General features: G+C 38.1%; 1 protein-coding gene across 2 annotated transcripts in view; it reads left to right on the top strand.

Annotated features, from left to right (window-relative positions):
* The first annotated feature begins 224 nt into the window (after positions 1 to 224).
* mib2 (mindbomb E3 ubiquitin protein ligase 2) overlaps positions 225 to 24,423 on the top strand; it is a 68,340-nt gene continuing 44,141 nt past the window's right edge. Inside the window, exons 1-2 of one of the 2 annotated variants that reach the window (XM_015387610.1) lie at positions 225 to 369; positions 23,523 to 23,918. In XM_015387610.1, coding sequence (XP_015243096.1) covers positions 23,696 to 23,918 — 223 coding nt within the window. In that variant the 5' untranslated portion in view covers positions 225 to 369; positions 23,523 to 23,695. Of the gene's footprint in view, positions 370 to 6,550; positions 7,170 to 23,522; positions 23,919 to 24,423 lie in introns of those variants that run through there. The other variant, XM_015387609.1, reaches the window with a different exon arrangement.

Genomic DNA, 24,423 nt, shown 5'->3' on the forward strand with positions numbered 1-24,423 from the left:
TGTGTGTGTGTGTGTGTGTATGTATGTATATGTGTGTGTGTGTGTGTGTGTGTGTATGTATGTATATATACAGTTATTTTCATGACAGGTCGCTTTTGTTTATACACCCACTGGCATTTATTTTCATTAAACTCACACGTCTCCATGTTTAATTAGCTGATATGGCTAGTTCTGCTTTTTACGAGCGTCGCGTGAACGCAGCATGACCAGTGACGCAATGCATGGGCGTGTTGACATGGCTGTGTGCAGCAAAACCTTTCAGCCTTGTAAATACATATTTATCAGTAAACAGAGTAAGCCGGCGTTATTAGTTTACGACAGTATGGAGTTTTATTTGACCACAGAGTGAGCATTGCTGACAAGGAGCCGGTAAGTAAACACACCGCGGTACAAGTTACATTTATGACCATAGAGTAGTTAGCAAGCTAGCGTTAGACAGGCTATTTGCAGGCGTTTAATGCTTATGAAGCCACTCAGACTACAGAAGGGAAATGTTCCCTGTGAGTGTCAGCGGCTGACAGAAATATGCGTCTGCTTAAAATATGTCCACTTTCTGTGGAGATATAGATACTTGCAGTTATGTTTTTCCTTTTTAAATAATAGCTCTTAATGAGAGTTTTTAATAGCGACGTATTTCTAATGGGAGCTCCTAACTGCTTACTAAACTGACGAATAACAGCTGTTAAATTTAGAAACGCGCCTTCATGCTATAAATGTCCATGTTTGAGGTGATGTGGGGAGAAATTAGAATGTTGTAGCAGTGTGGGGAGTAATGGTGGAGGTGCTGTGCCTGCAGGTGGGCTGTGACTGAGGGGTCATACCTGTCAGGACTGGCCAGGCTGCATGCCTCTGTTGCCCTTTGGGTAATATCAGCAGGGGCGGAGCTAGATGGGGGGCCAGGGGTGGCCATGGCCACCCTTATCCAATCACTGGCCACCCCTGCCATTTTCCCCCCTCACATACAGATGATAGCAACAGCAATACTGTCAAGTGGAATATTCAAAACATTTAATTTTTTTTTTGTGGTTAATTATACACATCAATATACTAACATCAGAGATGATAAGTACAGAATTCATGCTCTCTTCGGAACTAGATATAGAAAATGTCTTTCAAGTCATTTAGGAGACTTCTGTGAAATCATAGATAAATAACAGTGTAATAAAAACCTATCAAATAATCACTTTATGTAGATATTAGTGTTTGTAAATATAAATTTTATGCAGAATATTTATTGATACAAGTAGATAAGTAATGATAATGGAAAAGATTTACGCCCCAGAACTCAAAACTATGCCTTTTATTTTAATTACAGATGTTTAAATATATGCGTCCAATTATAAGCAAATGCTGTAGGAAAATATAGTTTCCTTATTTAGAAAATATGGATGTTTTGCTCGTTAATTGTCCTGTTGGAACAGTGTGGATTGACCGTGAGGTTCTGGTGCCTATCTGCTTTTTGCCACCCCTCAGTGTACATTGGTTATGGCCTGGCCACCCTTATAAAAAAAATTCTGGTTACGCCTCTGAATATAAGGCCGTGCATGGGCTGTCACCTGACTGCAAGTGGGAAAAACACACAGAACTCCTGATTAAAAGTGGCTTTCTGGACTCTACAGGGGCTGCTGTCATCACATTTTGGAGAAAAACATTTGGAAAGACTTCAGCCTGTGCAGCTGTCATTTCTACTGATAATAATGAAGGAGAAATATTGGCTGCAGCTGCTTAGACTGGTAGAACAAATGTGTAGGGATGGAAATGTTATAACCTCACAAATGTACAATCCCATCACATTATTTATTTTTTTACTAAATATATGACTATTGTCTTAAAGACGCATAAAAATTGATTGAGGCAATGAGAGCAACAGATTTCTTTTACTGCTTTGTTTAAATTAGAAATAATTAATAACATAAGATTAATACGTTTGCTTCTGATTAATTTTATTTCACAGTGGAGAAATTGACTTGTTACATCAGCTCAAATTTTCAAAAAGAGAAGAAGAAGGTTCCAAAGGAAGAAAAAGGTGCATGGAATATATGCAGTATATACAGTGCGTCCACATATGACAGTTATTTTTATTTTTTTTATTATACCAGGATTGTTATACAGGGATATTGCACAGGGTATTTACATGGGTATTTATATAGATGGATGTTTATATATATAGTTACTGCATTGAATGTCAAATATAGAGAAACAGTTATTGCACAGGGTATCAAATAGTAAATTGCACGTTATACATTGCACAAGTTATTGCCGTTGTAGTGTCGCATTGTAGAGTCTAAGGGCAGCAGGGATGATTTATAGGCCGACAGTTACTGTAGGCCTATAAATTAAATAAAGTATTTAAACCACCTGTTCATCAGTTTTTTTACTCTGTTATTTCTTGGTCTATAAAAAACTAAATCACACTTACTGTAAAATTAGGAAATTCGGACTTTGAATACTGAGCTCTTTTAGAGATTAATAGCTTTGCATAGAGAGGATAGTATTAGACAGGAGTTTATATATAAGGCTTATATAAGTTCGGATTGTAAAGTTTTTCTTACAAGACAAAAAAAGAGTTTTGATTAAGAATAATAACACCCATAAAAAGATTTAATAAAAATTAAAACTGACTGTAAAAGTTTAGGCAAAGTTCTGTGAACATGATTTCTGAACATTCAACGTTTGACTTTCAGTCGACGTTCGTCAACGTCTTCTGAACCACCTCTTGCTAGCTGGAATCTATTTCTGCTTCAGAAGATGAGAATCACTTCTGTTAAGAAATCAAAAGAGCTGAACGTACTTCTTTCTGGTGGCTCATGTCTGACCATAACATCCTGACAGAGGTTTCAGAAAAATTTCTAATTTTTATTCCCTCCCCTTTTTCTCCATAATCAATTTTTCCTCTCAATCTTAAATGCTCTCTCCCCTTTTCCCCTCTTCAGGTCTTTTCTCTCATCTATAACTGCTGCTATACTACCCATTTTGATTTAAGCATAAAAAGCTAGGCTATTTTTCTTAAATAGTAAGCGGATAAAGAAAAAAAAGGCAGATTTTGACAAAAAAAAAATGGAAATATGTATCTTTATGTTATAAATAGTGCTATTTTAACAAGTGAAGTGATTCATGACTTATTAGCTTTTCAGCTGGTAAAGAACATCCCCTGGGAATTATGCCTATGTATGCAGGTATAGCATGATCAGCGTGAAAATCTTCAGCCACGATGCTCCTCAGGAAGGACGCAGGCTTTATGTTGAGAGATGGATCTTTATGGCTGCATAATATGTGAATCAGTCCCAGAACAAAAGCCCACAGCCTTAAGGCGGCATCATTATCTACGGTGAAACTAGCCCTTGGGCTGAAAGGCCATTCAGCATAGAAGAAGCCATCAATCTAAAATCAAGAAAAGCAGATTATCAGGGACCAAGACCTGACTTTCTATATGTTGTAGAGATCATCACAAAAGTAATGCAGGTTAGATATGGCCGACACCAGTTTCCAGATTTTTCCGGGCTCTGAAAATTAGGATTTTGGCCAGTTTATATTTTTCTATTGATTATAAGAGGTATAGGAGCTTCAATAGAGGTAGTAGTATTAAAACCACAAAAAGTACATTATATTAAAAACTATTGGCTATTGTATTTGCTGAACACAATTGTTCAGTACAGTTTACAATTATTTCTAAGGAAAAACAAAATTAAGGAAATAGTTTGTGAAGCATTTATTCTGCTGTTTTCTCAGCCTAGTCTGATCTTGGCTCTGAAACTAAAATACACTCATATCACAATAATGAAATTTTGTAATTTCAAAACTACATCGATTGATAATTTAGTGGCAATTGTGATTTGATATAGGCTCCAAATAATAAATATTATTCATTTAAAAGTGATTAAACGAGTCTCAGCTAAAAGATAAAATACTCTGCATTTTCTTGTGGTAGATTTCAGAGATACTGATATCATTTTTTCCAAACCTGCTGGTTTGATTTAGCGTTTACATTAAATCCAGGGAAGTATTTTGTTCCGCTAAAGTTTCATCATGTATGCATTGTTGACAAAGAGACGCAGCTTACAAGTGGTAAAATTTCATAATGCCTTGCATTCAAAGTGACTGGCATAAATAATGGAAAGCAGAAAGTGGCTGTGATTACTTTGTGCCTTCGGGTTAGAAGTGGCAGAAGGAGCTGCGGTCCTCAGTGTTTACAGATGCCAGTAAACATGCAGCTGACTGCTTATCAGGACGTTGTGGGTTTGACCCAAAACATGTGGGCGAGATGGTATCTTTGCAAGGATTTCTTTTGCATGACTTATGCCCCTTGCCTGGTTCCTCTGTATTGTAACAAATGCTTTTCTTACTCTTTATTTGCATCCTAAATCAAACATGCATTAGGTTAGTTAGGGCATTCCATTATACCGGACATCGAGTAATCTCCTGATGAAAAGCTCTTCCTGTAACTGACGGTTGATAGGGCAGCATATCCCTTTCATGACTGAGGAAGCCCTTGTCAGACAGCTTCTCTGATCTCGATGCTAATATTTGGTTCAGTCTGCATCAGGAAGCAACGGTTTTTCCTTTGACAGACTGGGAATTGGCTCGGAGTTGTAATCTGTGATACTGGGCCTTTGCCTGGTGGGTCGGTCCTAATTTCAGCGTGCAGCGTAAATCATACCAGCTCCAACACTTACTTTCTGGCCGAAGCCCCTAGCTGTGACAGTAAATAAGTCAAAGGAACTGAAGAAGTAATATAAAGTTAACTACCTAAATAATGCATGCAGTATATATAGCCCTTCCTTGTCATGCACATCCTTTGGACAGTTGGCATATGGTGTAATTTTCTGTAAAAATTACTGTAACTCCTGTAAAACTGTAAAATCCTTGCAAAAAACGAAATTATAATAAAACTAAAATGCTTTCTTCAAACCAAACTACCATGTTCCTCTTATATTTGCGAATTTATGTTTGCATATTTTGCAAAAATATGTTGTGGTGCATGATGGGGTTTTGTATCTAAAGGCCTACGTTTCTCATCTTACGTGCTTTGTTGCCAGGTTAGGATGTTTCCCAATCTGGCAGTTTAGGATAGCTGTCTATGGGAAAAAAAAATGTTTTTCCTTATATTTCTGGCCCAAAAATCAATGGACTTTGGTTCAAATTGGGCGAGATTTTGTATAACTAGGCGGTTTATGAAAATGTTTTGGGCTGCAAAACGTGAGTCAGTGACATCTGGCAACCCTCACTGTCGTGTCCGTGTTAATAACCAAAGCCAGTAAAACTGCATTATTGAAGTCTTGGTGATAGATGTCATGTGATGCTTGAAGATGGATAGATCGGTTAATCCACAACCCATGTGTATTTGTATTGTGTTTCACATTTGAGATGCACTAGACGCTTCTATTTTTTTATTTTTATTTTGGGGGGGGGTCATAAGTGGGGCGGTGTAGATGGAAAAATGCCAGGGCTGAAAATCATTCCCAGTCCGAACCTGCTGGGCCCTATTAGTGGAATGCATCTTAACTATAAGCCTCTGAATTTTTCAGTCATCAAATACGTCAACAAACAGCAATGTACTCAGATGCTCTTTGTCCTGAGTTTAGTAAAACGGCCAGAGGTGAATACTCTGATGCTAACCCAGAGATAACCATCAGCTTTGTTAAATAAAGCTCATTGAACCCATAGATGCATCTATGCTGACTCTAAGATGAAAAGAGCTTTCATTGCCTCTGGGCTTTTAGAGCTACGTTCAGGTCATCTTTAATCTTTTATTTCTAGACAAAAAAATCTAGAAGAAAATCCTCGGAGTCATTCTCATTTGAAGCCATCAACATAAATACTTTTAGATTTTTAGATATTTATATCTATTTTTGGTATCTAGCAAGCCTTAGCTCTGATCTCCATCTGTAATGACTGGCATATGTCTCTATTATTAATAGTGGAGAGGAGCTGTGGGAATGAATGCCTCCCTTCATATGTTCCACGCCAACATGTCTGTTGAGCAGTCTGCAGCGGCTTTGTTTACCAGATTGGAGAGAGCCCTCATACACTTCATTATGAGCTTGTGTCTGGACCCAGACCTAAGCACTCATTCATTCTTCTGGATGTGCATTTCCTGCTAATAGCAGCTGTATATTCATGCGTGTCTGTCAGGATCAGCAGAATGCTGCTTCTCCTTTTTTTATTTTTATTTTTTTTTGGATCCAATATAGTTGTCATCTCTTGCAGCTGTGTCCACATTAAAGAACATATTCCAAGGCTATCAAAGCATTGTGAAGCCTGCAAGCTGCCTGAGAGGATCAGCGCCTGTGGAGGAAAGAGAAAATATGTTTTGAGCCCTAAAATATGGATTGTGGCAGGTGTCCATTCATCAAATGTGTCTCCAGCCACACCCCTTTTTCCTCTAAGTAAAAAAGAAAAATATCCCGACCATGCCCCTGTAATAGGCACCCCTCCCCCTCTTCCCTCTGTCTTCTGCTTGTCTGCTCATTGGCAGTAGGGCGAATAGTGTCCCCACAGGCTACGGGGGGGAGGCTGTACATCTAGATGCGCATGTCTTTGTACATATTGGCCCATAAAGGCAGAGCGCCTGCTTCACATGCTCACTACGGCATCCGAGGAAGCATGCATGGAGCAAAGCCCACTGGCCCAGTTTTCTACGTAAGCAACGGGAGAACGTCAGGCTGAACACAGCGCTCCGCTGGCCATCCTCCTCCTCCCACTCCTCCTCCTCTACGGTGGTAATCCTTGCTGACACCACGCACAAAGGACTAAATGCTGGATGCTTCCTTCAGCAGGCAGGCTCTGTCTCTTCTTCTTCTTCTTCCAGCTCTAATCCCGTACGGCTAACCCGTCTGGCTGTGTGTTCGGATGTTGTTTAAATGGGACTTGCATCTGTATCACATCCCTGGAATCCTGGCCTGCTATTCTAATCCTCCGCCCCCCTCCTTCATATCTCCTCCTCCTCCTTGATCGGTTCATTCAGGGAGAGCATCACAACAAGGCTATCACCTTAAGAGGCTTTTCTCTTTCTACATTTCTTTTTTTTTTTTGTCGCTCTTGGAGTTGATGGGACTACAGGTGGCTAACGTTTTCCTCTACCTGATGGGTTTATGTCGCTGAACATCAGGGCTTCCTCTTCGCATCCTGTTGTTGTCGGTTTTCTCTGCTTCACATCTGTATGCCAACAGGTAAACCAGCCAAACAAACACATGCTTTATTTATCAGGTGATGCTGTTGGAGTCTGTCTATGTAAAGCAGCTGTTTTCTGTGTGGGGATTTTTTTTTTCTTCAAATTTTTTTGTCTCTATCTTTTTTTAAGAAATGTGACTCTAACTGAAGGATTAACAGCAGTAATAAGTCCTTGAGAAATGACTTGTTACTTTATTGCATGTTAGTAAATGTCAGAGACGTCTGCAGGTAGGAGGATGATGAGGAGCGAAGGAAGCATGTGTGCAGCTGGTGGCGGTCCATGGCCGTGAGGCTACACATGTCGGTGCGGTTTGTAGTAAAACTAGACGATGTGCTAAGTAAGCAGTTTGCTGTTTGCGTTGTGTCACCATTTGTGTAACAGAGCCGTGCTGATTAAATGGGGTGGGGGGTAAAGCTTGTTTAGTCCCAGTCTGTACCTGATGGCACTGCATCGAAGTGGTCGGTACATGATGTCAGAGTGGACCCTGCAGTTTGGTTTTTCGCTGCGTGGGTTCTGACCCCGTCAGGAGGATTTAGATCACTTGAACATTTTTTGTTTTCTGCTGCAAGAAGTAATTTTAGTGAATTTCATTAGGATTTTTTTCAGGTTACAGACCAACTCAAAGCACTGTAATAATCGGCTGTTAATGCACAGATGGTTTTGATCCAATTTTAGCGATTAAAACTTTTAAACCTACTTTTAAAATTATTGAATTAAATGACCCCCAAAATAAAATCCGCTGTTGTCTTTTAAATCCTGTGATTATTAAACTAGAGTCCATCTGACTGCATTTAGATCTTAGTATAAATCCAGCTGTGAGGCCTCAGGGGTTTGTCTGCAAACAAGCAGCAGACCCAGCAGGGACAAAGAGCTAGAGACATTTAAATCTGGAGGAGCTGCAGAAATCCTCAGCTCATGTGGAACAATCTGTTGACAGGTAACTTTACAAATATGGCCCATTGAAAAGTTTACCAGTATGGAAAATTTCAGTGACAAGACCATTCAAACGGCTGGATGAATAAAATATATGAAAGAAAAAAAAGCAAGAAAAAAACCCCAGAAAGAATCCTGAACTTTCTGGGTTTTTTTTTTTTAGTTGACGGTTTCAGTAGCAAGGTCAAAGGGAGCTATGAACAACTAGGATTATAACCTTCATTTAAAATAATTAAATGTTTCTGAGAGTTTATTCCAGATTAGTACAGCATAAGAACAAAAAGCTGCTTCTCCATGTTTGGTTCTGGTTCTTTATAAACTGAGTAGACTTGATCCAGAGGATCTGAGTGGTCTGGTTGGTTAATGCACTGACAGCAAGTCTGTCATTCATTGATTTATAGACTAAAGGAGGTATTAAAGGTCTATTCTCTGAGATATGGGGAGCCAGTGGAAGGGCTTTAGAATCAGGGTCATGTGCACTATTTTCTTAGTTTTAGTGAGGACACAAGCAGCAGCATTTTAGATCGACTGCACACTGGAAAAACGATCTAAAAATAAGAAAAAAATTCTTAAATTAAGTGCATTTACCCATAATTTGAGCAGGTAAATGAGATAATTTGCCATAGGAATTAGTCTTTTTACTCTTAAAATAAGGTATTTAGATAATATGCAATTGAAATAAGACAATGCAAATGTGTTTTCTTATTTTAAATGTAAATAGTCTTGTTCCATTGGCAAAATGTCTCTTTTACCTCCTCAATATAATAACAAATGCACTTATTTTAAGAAAAACATGACTATCTACATTTCGATTTTTTTCCAGTGCAGCTGTCTGATCGATGTTAAGACACACCTGCAAAGAAGCTAGTGCCGTAATCAGTTCTACTAAAGCACAAATTGCTTTTTCAAGATCTAGTTGAGACATTAGTCCTTTAATCATGGAGACGTTCTTCATATAAGTGGATTTTGTTCCTGCCTTTATGTGCTTCTGAAGTTCAGGTCAGATACCATCACGGCAGGCCGATTTCAGGCCTGATCAGTGGCTTCTAACTGAAGCTAACCGATTCTGCGTCCTAACTTTTAAATACTCTTTCTTTGGTTCAGCAATTATTACTTCAGTTTTGTTTTGAATCATCTTTTTAAAATCTTGGCACATCCATGTCTTGATTTCTTCCATGCATTCACCCAGCGCTGGAAAGGGTTCATTCATAATGACCTGCTCAGATTTGTAACCTAAAGCTGTGCATCATCTGCATGAAGGTAACTTATGTTGGTGGTGCTTTTCTTTAACAGGGACAAGGAATCGTTTTTTGAGCTAATCCTGATCCAGAGTAAAATTTAGAAATCTTAACATTAGAGAAGAAGAATCCCACAAATGATGATTAAAGCTAAATTTTTTTCATCTTCCTTTTAAGACATAAATTACTTTAAGAATCAGTAATGAGGCTTTACGTCTTTACGACAATGAAATTGAATCATTACTTCATCATGGCGGCTTATTATTTTCCACCATTTCTACAGACGGAAAACCACAAACCCAGATGCAGCAAATAGCAGCAAGCTGCTCCAGTCTGAGCCGTAACAAAATCTGTGGCAGGCAATAAAGGTCAGAATGCTTCAAAGGAAACTAATTAACTCACTTTTTTAACAGGGAAATAGTTGGTGTACAGGTTCCCCACCTTAACCAGCGAGCACGGCTGTTTTTGTTGTTCTCCCCTCATAAGGCATCAGGCCTGTCCAGTTTTTATGCAACAAACTGAAGACAAACGCTCTTGCCTCAACCTGCACACTTTATCACACCAATCTCTGCTATGTGATCCCAAACTTGTGCAAGTAGGTTTGGGTTACTGAAATCACAGCGCGATTAGGGTAGAGGGGATAAAAGCTGAAAATGTTTGGTCCCTTTTCCAAAACATGACCAATTTGGTTTCTCATCGTTTTTGATTTGTTATCTTGCATAAATGGAAACATTAATGTGGAAGCAGCAGCATGTGGCTCAGCATTGACTTTTTAAAGGATGTTTTTATGCGTAGTCGAAGCTCAGGCAGACTGTCTGGAAAGCTTGATGAAGTTATTTAAAGCAGAGCCGTCCAGTGATTAGCAATCAAAAGAAAAATGATCAAAGTTCCCCCCAACTTACTCAACAATGCTCGTCATTACACGCAGTAATGTATTTACCTCCAACACAGTCCTCTCATAGGATTAGTCTCCTCCTATGTTTGCTCATCCAGGCTTCATGTTGTTTTTCTGTCTCACCTAGATAAGGTACCCCACTTGTACACTCCCTGAGTAACATCTGTCAGACAAATAATAAATAGAATAAACACCTGAATGGAAAACGGTTTGTTCAAAAGCATGGATCAAAGTTCACAGCTAACCAAATACTAAGATGGTGCCACAGAGGGTTCAGTCCCCTGTTTGGTTTGGGCCACTGCTTCACAGAGCTGCTGATTTCAGATGGTTGCTGAAGCCGATAGACGCGGCGATATTAGCAGAGCTAAGCTTGTGGGGAAACAAAGCGAGACAAAACTTTTGCCATGTTCAAAAGTGGAATGAAGATCATGGGGAGTGAGTATGATAATATGTGATAATGGCTTAATCAAGTCAAATTTCTATGATGTATGTTTTGGTGATCCGTAGATTTCTCTGGGAGTTTTAGTTTAAGACTCTTGGGATTCAGAAGTCATGTTACATACAAGCCATGGTTATTTGAAAACATCTGTGTAATATAATGGCATTTGTTTGATGGTTGCTCAATTACATGTTATTGTGTTCATTAGTACACCTAACGCCTGTCTGGTGGATACAGGTGCACTGGGAATGCAGAGATTAGATTGATTTAATGTTATTAACTTAAGAGTTTTTTGCAGGCTTGCCCCCATGGCAGAGAAATGTTAGTCCTCGTATCATTTACCATATTGATTTTTTCCCTTCTGTTACCAGATTGTTCTACAGGTGCCCATTTCAGCAACTTTTTTCTCATTTCTCTTCTAAATCTCTACCTGCAGTCAGCTCTTATTGCTTCATACAGGATTTTTTTGTGATTAAAAAGTACAAATTTGTCAAGTAGCAATTTTATTGCTGTAATTTCATGCTGAAACATCTCAGAACATCAAACCTATTTTAAATGAAAGCAAGATAGCATTTCTTTCATGACTGGAATGAGTTTTTAATGGATTTTGGCCATATGTGAAAATGAAGGTAGACGTTACCTTCTTTAGTGGCATCTGGCTTCAGGTGTTACAAAAACTAGCAGTAATTTGTTACTGTTTAAGATTGCTTTGCAAATGATTTAAATGTTTCTTTTTTCGGAGGGTTTCTGTGAGGGAATGCCTATAAAAGACCACGTCACAGCAGCTCAGTTGGATCAAAGTCCTTTATGTCGGTTGTTTTTTAGCTGTTAAAAAAATTGCCTTAGTAGTGTGATTTGGATTGTCATCCTGCTGCGTTAACCATGTGCTCTTGAGTACCAAATAATAGCGGGACATCCTTCATGGTTTTCTATAGAGAGAAAAATTCATGCTGGTATGAGTTCCTGCCAGTCGTCCAGCACCTGAAGTAAGCAGCAGCCCCAAGGCTGGAGTACCTGGAACTAATACTGATAGTTACTGTTAATCCATTATCTAAGGAGGGAAGTCAGGTTTCAAATGGGGAAAAGGTTGGTTTGTGTAACTCTGTTTGACTAAATAAGATATTCATAAAAAAAAAAAATGTCCATTTGATTAAAAAAAAAGAAGTTGACTGATGATCTGAAATGTTTTTTATAAAAGAAATCTGAAGGGCTTTATATTTCTATTGGCATACAAATATGTTTTTCTTTATTACCCTGTTGAAGTCTGTTTCATCCCCTTTTTTAGGGCTACTATTCTTTTATTATATATATTTTTATATTATCAACAGTATTATTAGAGCTTTCAATAATTTATTTGCTTATTTTTTGTTCTAAAGTATTGCAGCGGTTGAGCAGTCGATCATTTCTGTCTGCCTTCACGAATTCAACTCTGTTGTTTTGGCACTGTTGGTATCCCACTACGAAGCTTCATCTGATAGTGCTCAACACATCAGTGCATCCTTTTGATTTTACATTACATAACTTTTTATTACATTTTAAACAACGTACCGATCAGGTTTATACTACAAAATTGTTTCTTTTGTAAAACCAAAGTCCATCAAAAAGAAATAGCTTTACATTTTTCCTCATCAGACCTAAAATAAACATGTATTTTTATTGGGCTTTTTATAAAGTAGATCATCATTCAATTATGCAACGAGAGTTGCATAATTGTAAACTAAATTAAAGTAGTGCATCATTTATTATAAAACAATTTAAACCTGAAATAACGTAATATTTCTTTTTATACACAACTGCATTGTGATGTAGTTATCTTTGTTTAAGTGAAATGTAAAATCAGTTTTCTCTTCTGTGCAAAAGAGCTCCAGCTAAACCTGGGTGAATGTTCCTTTGTTTTATGATGTTTTGGTCACTAATGTTCTGTTTACACATTGAAGCCAGTTGGTTAGATTGAATTTCATTTATTGATATTGCAGTAGAGGTGGCAGATTGCAAAGGCAGGCTATACTTTTTAAATTTTTATTCATAAAAGAAGCAGGAACACTTTTGGAAACTACTGAAGGTGTCACTGCCCAGCTGCTGATTATAGATCTGTGAGTCTGGATTTTGATAAACTTTTATCAAGCTGTGTTTATTTGATGTAAAGTTTGGGAGGAAAACCCTGCTGTTGCTGTAGATCTGAGATCCCATCTACTAGGCCTGCAAAGGTGGCAGTCTGTATATTCATATCAGGTCCATTATCACTGTTGTCTACCAACTACAACTGATCTCAATAAAATCTATCAATTTTACTTTAAAATTAAAGAAGAAATTTTAACTCTTCCTCCTGCTGTCTAGATGTTTTACCCACAGCTTTCCTTAAAAAAAGCTCTGACTGTCATAACATTATATTTAACTTGCATAATAATGCATAATAAACACAAACCTTTTGTCTGCTGTTTTCCTTCAGGCGCTAACAACAGCAATTATCAAACCATTGTTAAAAAAGAGCAACTTGGACAAGTTCCTACTTCAGAATTATTGGCCAAACTCAAACATCTTCATCTGTATGATTAATGAAAAAGTTGATTTTTAGCAGCTGAACAACTTCCTAACAATGACCAGCAGTCAGATTCTTGTGCTCACCAAAGCAGAGAAACTGCTCTTGTGTTGAAGGTGTAGAAGAACCATAGTGTTGGTATTATTGGGCCTTAATGATGCATTGGAAACTGTTAATCACTTCTTCTATTAGAGCATCCGAAAAACTGTGTTGGCCCTCCTGGTACAGCACTGGACTGGTTTAAAACTAAAAGATGGGGACTTTTTTAGATCAGTAGGTAACTTTACATCAGAGATGAAAAAAATCAAATGCAGTGTTTCCCAAGGGTTAATCTCAGGGTCCCCTTTGTTTATTATTCAGATGCTTCCCCTAACTTGAATCTTAACAAACAACATAAGATTACACTTTGAATAGAATAGACCTTTTATTGTCATTACTTTGTCACAAGTACAAAGCAACAAAATTTACTCTGCATTTAACCCATTTCATTGGGGAGCAATAGGGCTGCCATTGTGCGGTGGAGCAGTGTGGGGTTAAGGGTCTTGCTCAGGGACCCAGAGCTGCAGTCCGTGGGAGTGGGGCTTAACCTCAGAACCTCTTGAGTCTAAGCACAATGCCCTAACCACTAGTCCACCATCACCCCACCCCACCCCTGGGTAAATGCATAGAAGAAAATCAACATATGCATGAGGCAACATTTTTCTTTAGCTAAATCAAGACAAGACTGAAATTGTGTTTTTTTGGACGGAAAGAAGAGCGTTCAAAAGTTAGCACACAGCTAGACAGAAAGATTGCACACAGCTAGTTATTCCGGCTAGAAACCACCAATCAGGCTCTTACTCTGGGTGTAGTGATCGACTCAGACCATAACAAAGTCGGAATTCTATCACCTAAATAACATCTCCAGGATTAATGGACTAATATCTCAGCAGGACCTGGAATAACTAAGGCTAAGGTCACACTGCAGGCCTTGATACTCAATTCCGACTTTTTTTGTGAAATCCGATTTTTTTTTTTTGCGTTGCCGTTCACATTTCCAAATATATGCGCCTTGTATGTGATCTCCTTTGTAAACTGCATTCTTACAGCTTAAGTGTCCCACATGCCCAGTAGAGGACGGAATGACCTCACTAGCCAGCGTGCTTCGTGTTTATGGAAGTAAACATGGGTGTAGTGCTGGAGCACATCTAGCGATCTTTCCAAGCCTTAAAACCTCAATCTTTTCAAGATGGTTTAAAAATATACTGCTGTCCGCATCATCGCCTGCCATGGTGTTTGTTTTTGTTGCTGCTTCTGTGTAGCAAGAAGCAGAATAGTGACCTATATTGGATATTGATGCCGTTCAGGTCGGATGAATGCGACCTGCCCATTCAGACACAGGTCGTGTTTGAAAAGATCAGATTCTTATCGGATTCAGGACCACAGAGCCAAGTGGCCTTGGTCGCATTGAAAAGAATCGGATCTGTGTTGCTCAGACTGCCATGAAAAGATCAGATCCAGGTCTCATGTGGGCAAAAAAATCTGATTTGGGTCACTTCAGGCTGCTCTGTGAACGTAGCCTAATTCATGTGTTCATCATTAGCGGAATTTGTTACTGCAACCATGTTTTCACAGTTCTGCCTGAAAAGTCAGTCGGACAGCTAGAGTTGATCCAGAAAGCTGATGGCCACGTCCTTACTGAAGTTCAGAGAGTGGAGCACATCCACCTAGTTCTAAAGTCCTTCCACTGACACCCTGTATCTCAGAAAACAGATTTTAAAATACTTTTTTTCAGTTTATAGATCTAAATGGCTTAATACCAAAATACATTCTGCTTAGACCTCTCAGGCCTCCTGGGTCAAATCTACTCTGTATGTATCGAACCAGAACCAAACAAGGAGAAGAACACTTTAGTTTTTAAAAATTAAAATGGATGCATTCCCAAAGTTTCTTTCAATCGAGATTAAAAACATAGTTTTTTAGAGTGAACTTTGACTTTGCCTTCTTAACTTTAATAAAAGCATTCAGTCTGTTGTTTTAATATAATTACTTATATGATTATTTTAATCCTTCATTCTAATTCTCTTTAATTATTTGTGTTGCTTTTGTACCACTGGGCTGTACTTTACCTTTTCTTCTCATTCATAGCACGTTGAATTGTCTTAAAACGGAAATGTGATGCGTAAATAAACCTTCCTTGCCTCACAGGTGTTATGTCATTGTCAACATTTTAAGTTGACGTGTATTTTATTCAAAGCATGGTGCAGTCAATGAAATTTTCAGTTCCAGCATTAGTAATTTCCAGCATCAGGAAGCTTAGTTTTATAGGAAGTGGGTCATTCCTGCAGAGCTTCTTCTGTTTTTTGTTTTGTTTTTAAATCATTAACAGCCAATGTGCTGATGCTCCCTGTGCCAGCTGTGAACTGAGGCACGTTACACTATTTAGAGGAAGAAAAAGTTATTTTCTGCAGCTTATCTTCTACCTCTGATTTAAACCTCTGTTTATATTTATCTTTATAATGATGGATCTGTATAAATTTTTTTTTTTTTGCGAAGGCGGTAGACGTTGGCCTGGCCGACCGGCCCTCGGCGGTGTGTGTGTGACGGAAGCCAGCCCATCTGTTATTGCAGGCAGAGAGCTGTGATCCCGTATGCACTAGCCCTCTGTTGCAGATTGGCAGTGACATTTCATCAGCACAGGTGGCCTAGTCATGACACGCACACGAGAAATCAAAGTCAAGAAATGCACGGTGGAGGGCTGACCTCTGGATCAAGTAACCAGCCGCTGCAGCTTCACCTGTTGGAACAAAATACAGTAAAAAAAAAAAAAACAGTTATATATTACATTTAGTTTGCCAGATATTCTTTTTAACAATTTGCACATACTGTAAAATTCTTTAAGTTGACTTTGCAAAAAAGAAATTATACGAATTTGTTCAAAAGTTTCAACTGTACATGAGACCCTCAGTGTCATAGTGGGAAACTAATGGCATCTGATGAACTTAAACCACACCAAATATGGCCAGCTGATTTAACATTTAATCACTAAACAAATATCACACATTTTTTCCCTGTTGAAACTGAGTTACAGATATTTGTAACTGCTGTATATATTAAACAGAATGATGGTAGAGATATCTTATATCAAAATTCATAGTAGTTACAATTACTTTACCACCAGTCAATAAAACATTATAGATATAGATAATGGTAATTCTGGATTTTTAAACGTTGAATCAGATTGCCATATATTCATGCTCCTATATATCATATCTTCTAATTTTCTCTGGTGATCAGATGTCTTGTTTTAATTGTTTCTATATCATGTAGCTAGTAAGAATAAAAAAATAACAATGACGAACAATGTTTTAAGAAATTTTCTTTGAAAATTGACTTAAAAATTTGGTTCAGGTGCGAGTCCTGTGACTTTAAGCTTAAAACAAAGCAGACTGGTGAGAAGAATCTGTAACAGAACCTATTCGACTAAGATAATATAAAGGATTCACAGATTATGGTATAACACCAGACATTTTATTACCTGAAAAAGGACAAGTGATGATTTCTTTATAGAGGTAAGAGCACCATGGCTTTAGCTCACCAGATGAGCAGTATGAAGCGAACACTGTGATGGGGGAGGTCTCCAGGCTGCATCCATACCCATTCAAAAATAATTATACATTTATATTTTTACATAAAGATCAAAGCATATACAAATTGTACACCTCAAGTTTGCGCAACAAAACTAACTTAATTATTCTTAGTAGACTTTGATTACTGGTGATAAGGTTTTTTTGGGGGGGAACCAGGCATTAGTGCTCATAGACTTGCAGGGAGCCTTCTTTTGTCTCTTAAATTGCTCTTCTGATTTGATTATTGTGTTGATAAGACAATCTTTTACTATTAATCACGGAATACCTAATATGCAACCTGATAAGTTTAAGATATGAGTGGAGTTATAATGTTAGAATCATCAAGCAACCAGCAAATCAAATAATTCCACCTTAACATCCAGTAACATTGAAAGCATTGTTTTAGTTGTAAGAGCAACCTTCCTCAGAGTGCAGCCTGGATGCACCTGTTACAAAAAGTCATCCAATGAGGTCACATTGATGTGTATAAGCCTCCATCACTTTCAATTAATTAACTTTAATGTGCGGACTCATCTTAGATAATTAAAGCATATTTCATCTAACCATTCACTTATTTGTGACGAGTATAAACACCAGGTTGGTCAGAATTGAGCTCTGTTCACTTAAAGTCGTATTTGAAATCAATGTTGCATTTTACAGTGTAGCTTCGTAACAGTCGGATCAAAACTGAGTTTTTAGTATTGTAATTATGTAGATGATCCAGATACTTTGCTCAGTTACTAATGAGACAAAGGTTTTAAAATGGCAAAGTTTCACAGTCCCATTAAAATGCTTTGTTTCAGTTACTGTTTCAGTTTCTAAGCATAGAGCACTTCCTTATTTTTTTGCTGAAAGGTTTCATGAAGCAGCTTAGCTGATCAGTGGCTTCGCTCATGATGAAAGTTTTGGTTTTCCTGATGGCTGATTCATTAAAAAAACCCTTGTGTTTATTCAGCTGCACACTATATAGGGCTTTTCCCTGCATTGTATATTTTTGAATTTCAGTTGTATGAAAGGAAGAAGTTATAATTCAATTCTAAGTGATTCAAACAAACTTGTTTGTTCTCATGTGCTCGTGAAATGTCATCAGGCCCAGCCCTAGTACAGTTCCAATTCACAAGATCACAAGACCAAAAATGGACAAAATACCCGGATGTTGTTCTTGCCCTTGTTCAATAAAAGTACGAATCAAGATCATTTGGGGCTAGAATATTATACTTTTAAGCGTCACTATCTGGTCCATTTACCGATTTTAATGCATAATAAAAAAAAAACATTTCCAAAGTTCAGAGGACCGCGGCAAACAGCAAACGTCCGAGGGTAAAGGCAGGCAGGGCTGACCGCAGCCCGTCTGCAGCAACCCTCTCTCTGCATAGCCGTGTGCGAAGGGCCGCTGGCTCTGATGTCAATTATTTTGTTTTATTTGGCAAAATATTAATTTGATTTGTGTTTATCTAAATGTGTTAGTTATTATTCCCCCACTAAATGAAAAAAGTAATAATTTATTATTAAATAGAGACTATTGATAACAGGAGGGGAAATGAAGCTATAGACGAGCCGGGCATGTGGTGACGTTACGAGTACGCTTCTGTTCCAATTGATCGAGATTTATGCAGCGTGCTCCCGTTCTCCCCAAGTCCACACTTTCCTGTGCTCTTCTCATGAACATACTTGGCGAGGACACGAGTCCGTACTCATTCTTGTGAATTGAGAAACGGCCACAGCCAGGGTTAACCTTAGCCCGTCTGCTTCACCCCAGTCACGGCATAGCCGTGTTTGAGGTACCACTGGCTCTGATGGCGATTTTTTTTTTTTTTGTGTGTGTTTTTTTTTATTTGGCACAATGTTCATTTGATTTGTGTTTATCTGATTGTGTTAACTAGACTATTAATAACGAAAGGTGAAATGCAGCTCCAGAAGAGGCGAGTGAATTTTTGAGCTACGAAATCTTTGAGTTTGGAAAGCCTACTTACCATCACGGTAATCTGTAGCTCCCTGGACATATTCTTTATCACCTTGAAGAATATTTATTGCTAAACCACTATACAACATTTATAGTATTTCCGGTCTAAAACATGTTAGAGTAAACTGGATCTCTCTAAGGACCTCGTTAAGAATGCAGAGTCTTCCATAAAACATCCTTTATTGTGTTGACTTTTCAGTAATTGACTATTTTGTAATTGTAAGCCTGAGTTAGCACTGTTTCAACACACTGATAGGGCCTGCAGAGTGTTTGGTGTTTGAGGTATAGGATAGTTTTGAAAGGGAGTTTCCATGTAGGGTTTAGACAACCATTATTTTTTCCTTCTTGCTGTTTTACAGCAATTTTAAATGTGTTTTAATACTATCAGTTAAAGGATCTCACAAGAAGAATCCTGTTAATTGCTTCCATGAGAGACAAATCCTCTTTCTGTATTCTGTCAGCTCTGATGACAGGATTTTTGTGCACATCATGGCTAAGCTGTCATTTTGGACATAAAACAATGTCTAAGCAGCTTACTTTGTCTTTAAATCCCTGTATCCCGTATGTTTTCAAGGGTAAGCTGATGTAGATTAAAGCTGAACCGAGCTTTTAATCTTAATAAAGATGTTGTATTCACAATCTTAGCTGCTTTTAGTCATCTGTCCCTCATCTTATTTTGGTTATTTTAACTTTTATGCTAAGTTCAAAAATACATCCTTGAAATTGTGGTTTTCAAGTACATATTTTGTTGTTAATTTAAAGTTAAATACCTACAAAAAATTACAACTGTGCACAAAGTTGCAGTAAGAGCCATTTCTACTTTTCCAAACATGTTTATTTGACCAAACCAAAACTTGCCATGACCAAGTGGATTGCTTTTTTTGTTTCTGTTGACATTTAATTGAAGACATTTAATAGGTGCTAGAAAAGCTAGCACCTAGTGCTCAATCTATCCAGAAGCCAAATGAGTGGAAGAGGAATATGAAGCCCACTGAAGTGAAATGCTGCCTTGACAATTTGTGCAAATTTGTGCTGTCCTAAAAGTCCTAAAAAGAAAAGGCAACAACGTATTTGGACAAAGACATGGCTGATTAAACGTTGGTGCTACAGTCTGTCAATTTTACAGAAAGAACTCCATTTCACTCACACCCCAACATGCTTTTGTGCTTTCATCTGAGAGAAGGAGATGAAGCAGAAGAATCTTTGTTCTTGCTCCCGCCCACTGAGCGATTTTCCCACGACAGCCGACTGAATTTCAAACGTTTGATTTTCTCCCGACCTTATTGATTCTTGATCGGGAGTTGGTCGTGAGAGGCTAAGAGCCCCTCGTTATCCCCTATACACTACATGATGCACGATCAGGCTGAAAGTCGGCCCGATCGAAAAATTAGACTGGAAAATCTGCACGAAAAGGGCAAAAAATCGTACAGTGTAAGCCAGGCTTTATAGATGTTGTCCTTTTCCATGATCAATCTACAAATCACCAGCACTTTCCCAACAATAGTCAAATCACATATGCCAAATCTGTCACTATGGATATGCATTATCTGGGTGGTTTCTGCACCTCTACCATCACTTTTTAACATTACTTTATGGAGGGAACACCATCATCAATGCTGTCATATGAACATTAGAGGATTGAGGTCATTCTTTTGGTTTCTTCGCTGTTTGTATTGGAAGGCCTTGGTATCAGTAGGAACTCCAAGGCTAAGTGGGGCACACAGCTTCCTTATGGCAGAAGATGTAGCAAAGACTCCACAAAGACCATCCATGTTCCGGCTCAAATTTGACATTTACTGTAGGTTAAGTGTCGTGGAAATGGACCTTGCAATTCTTTTTGAACACAAAGGATGTCATGTCAGAGATGGCATTGCCTGATAGTTCACATTAATTTTCTGTACCGCCATCATTTTTTTTTTACACTTTGTACAGAATAAGCTTCATTCTTTTTTTCTTTTTCTGCTGAGTCACTAGTTGTAGGAATATCCAACAGCCATCGAGGGTGCTGTTGGTTATAGATTCGGTTTTTGTTTCTCCAACTTTTGCCAATTATATGTTCTCTGCTGGCTACTAAATAGCAACTTCAAAGTTCTAAATCATGGTGATTGTTTGGTCAGTTGGAAGTATATTTGTATATTATGTCTTCTTTTTTTCAATTTTATTTAACAAGCTAAACAAATAGGCAGGCAGGCATAAATTAGGTTTCCCTGGTTGTTTAAAACGTGTAGGTTCTGTTGGAAGAATTACTAAGTTAATAGCCATAAGGATTCTAAATTTGATGCCACATAGAAAGGCATTCCTGACATTTTTCATTTCTTGTTGTATGATTTGACACCTAATTTTGTACATATAAGTCAAAAAAACTAGTGCAATTACATGAATAAAAGGTTTCAAAACGTCATATGCGATTAATGGGTTTAATTAGATTATCACGGTCCTCAGCAGAAGTCCGTTGCTTGTACTGCTGACTCAAGCTTCCATATCCTGTAAATGCTGCTTCCTTTGACTATTATTTTCTGTCTCTAGCTCTTAGCAATCTTCCGCATTCATTTGGGACCAATAGTGCATTTTGTTATGGGTTTGAAACGAGAGCCCTTGGATCTCTTTTGTTGTGACAAGGCTTAGGCTTCTTTTACTATATTTCCTAATTTTGGTTGTTCAGAATGACTGAAATTATTTATATTTATTTAATTCCACTTATAACTATTTAGTTTTTGTTGCTTTTGGTATGATTAAACAAATTCTGTATGACCTGATTAAAACATTTAGTGCCACCTTCTTGCAATGCTTTGCAGGAAGTTTGACATTAGAAAGAAATCATAGCAAAAACCTCCAACAAGAAAAACAGGGAAACAATAATCTCATGTATTTATTAAATGTGTGTTCTTTTCTTATTGTTGTTGCAATGTATTGAACTAGATATTTCCCTTTTGAGCTGATTGCTCAGCCTGCCTCTGATTGGCTTTATTGTTGCTTTGACATTTAACCTTCCAGAACAATAAAATTAATAGATGTTACATTTGATCACTGATGCACTTTATCAAATGGAAAATGTTCCTTTAAAAAATATTTAAAAAAAATAAAAATCTAAAGTGTTTTTTTTTTTTAAGTAGAGAACAACAATCTTTCAGTTTGGTATATAGACAATTTCCTGATTCACATATTTTATAAAACACCTGAACTGACCGTAATTTTTTTCTTTCTTTTTTATGGTTTAATGATAGCAGTGGGCTTTACGCTGCCCTGCAAGGCTTTAAACTTGGGTTTGAATGGAGACAAAGCCATTCTAAAGCACATATCAAGGTGCTCATTAGTGAGCATGGATCGATATTTATTTTTGATTCTGTTCATGGTGGAGAATCCTGCTTCACAGCAGCAGGTTAAGCCAAACATACTTGAAATGTGCGGGCTCCAATCCGGTCCGGCCAGGTCAAGATCCGCCATTGCAATCGCACCAAACAGGAAAAAGAACAGCGAGAAGATCTTGTTTGTCAAATTAAAATATAGTAAGTTAGTAACAACAGATTGGTGACTACAAATTAGAGCATAATTCTTATATATTCAAAAAACTAACTTCATAAATGTTTTAAATCAGGTTGGGTCCGGATTAGCCAGCAGGTGCTCTAATCCATGACCTCTGGTTTAAAGACTTGTTGCTCTTAATTTATTTAAACCTCTGAATAGAATTCAATACATATTTTTTTTCCTTTTTCCCTTTAAAATCCTCTCCTTGCAATAATTAATCAGAAATTATGCTGATGAAGATTCCCCGTCATCCAGGTCATAGTCATTCCAAAAAAAGGAAATTAAAAACAATCCAAGGACTTTATTTCCAAGTTTGAAATAAAAAAACCAAGGTTTTGTTGGGCTACTGTATAAAACCTTGAACTCATCGCTAATCCTGACATTTTGAATTGAAGAAGCTTCCCTTTCATTTTCTTTTTTTTTGGAATCAGATATAATGTTAGTATTCCTAACAGACCTAAAACAGAAAAGTGGAATCTGATTTAATATCTCTTAGAAAGGAATAGGTGATGTGATCTTTTTAAAGTTTCTTTAGATATGTGTTTTTTTTTATTTATTTATGTTATCAAAAAAAAGTCTTAGTCTTATGGCGTTTGGCTACAGTTTAAGGTTTGTCTTTAAGTGTTCACAAATGTTTCTTTTTTCTTTCTACAAGAGTGGTTTATTTTAAACCTTTTATTTTTTCCCTATTTTCAAACTTCCAGTTGGTGTTGCTTGTTTCGCTGTGAGTTTGGTACAAAGCCAAAAGGGGCTCAACAGCACCTGTGGATCCTGTTTAAGATGTCAGTGCAAATGTGTCTGTGTGTGTTTGTGGCAGGTCAGGGCTTGATAAAAGCAGCGGGATGCAGCAGTCAAGTCCAGCTGCTCTCTGCAGAAGTAAGCCATGACACATAGCGAGGCCTCCAGTGAAAGATCAGCCAGCCAACAGAACTCTGCTCGAAAATTAATGAGACATGTGGCATGTTGTTTTTTAATCCCTCGACAATAGCTTACAGTTGTGCGTAGGCTGTGCAAAAGTGCTCACAGGTTGGAGGTTTACCTTGTATAAAAGTAGTGGTATGGATCTATATGGCATCATGTTTATTTGATAGATGATAAATAAAAGGCATATGAAGGTGATTTTATGTCACTTATCTTTTAATCCTGTGTTTCTGCAGTTATATTGTATTTCTAACAGGTTTCTTGCACTTCTACCTTCGTCTTTCTTATAGTCACCCCTGATCTGTTCCCTGAAACAACACTGGTACCGTCGGTCCCGGCGATACCCTCTGCACGATCCGCCTCCGCCTCTCACAAGGCCCGGAGGCGCAGCAGCGCAGGGGACTGTGCTGCCAGGCCTCGGCCTTTGCCTTCAGCCTGCAGGCCGGGCCCTAAAAGAGGCAGCATGGAAGTGGGCATGCGTGTGGTGCGCGGCCTTGACTGGAAGTGGGGAAACCAAGACGACGGCGAGGGGCACGTGGGCACCGTGGTGGAGATCGGACGGCAGGGGAGCACGACAACTCCAGACAAGACAGTGGTAGTTCAGTGGGATAGCGGCACACGAACCAACTATCGTACGGGATACCAGGGTGCCTACGACCTGCTGCTGTATGACAATGCTCAGATTGGTAAGCACTGAAAATCACTATGTATTGAAATGTAAACTTAGTGTTAAGGTATTTCCAGTTTTTACCCATGATGCTTTGCAATCATGAACATTTTTCTTAAGCTTGTATCTCTCATTTTGAACTTCTTTTAGTATTTTATTTGACCAGTTAGCATTGCTAACAGTGCTTAAACAGCAAATCTTGTGGTTATTCTTTAGACCGTCTAGGTGCTTACCTTTGCTCCTAGACTTCCAAAAGGCTGCCAACCTTTCTAAATCCAACCTGTTTCACTGCACAGATAAAAACCGCTTACTTGGTTGTGCTGTTTAGCATTATTCTGAAAGGTTGGTTACCTATTGACAGTCCTGCTCTCTCTCACCCTCTCGCAGCATAATTAAACAACAGCTTTGTCTTTAAATGTAAAAAGTAAAAAGAAACTTCTGGATTTCTCTTAAAGCTACAGTGTGTAATAATTACAGAGATATACAGTCAGAAATGTAATATATTATACATAACTATGTTATTT

The sequence above is a fragment of the Cyprinodon variegatus genome, unplaced genomic scaffold, assembly GCF_000732505.1.
Source record: "Cyprinodon variegatus isolate N-32 unplaced genomic scaffold, C_variegatus-1.0 Scaffold399, whole genome shotgun sequence".
Lineage (NCBI taxonomy): Eukaryota > Metazoa > Chordata > Actinopteri > Cyprinodontiformes > Cyprinodontidae > Cyprinodon > Cyprinodon variegatus.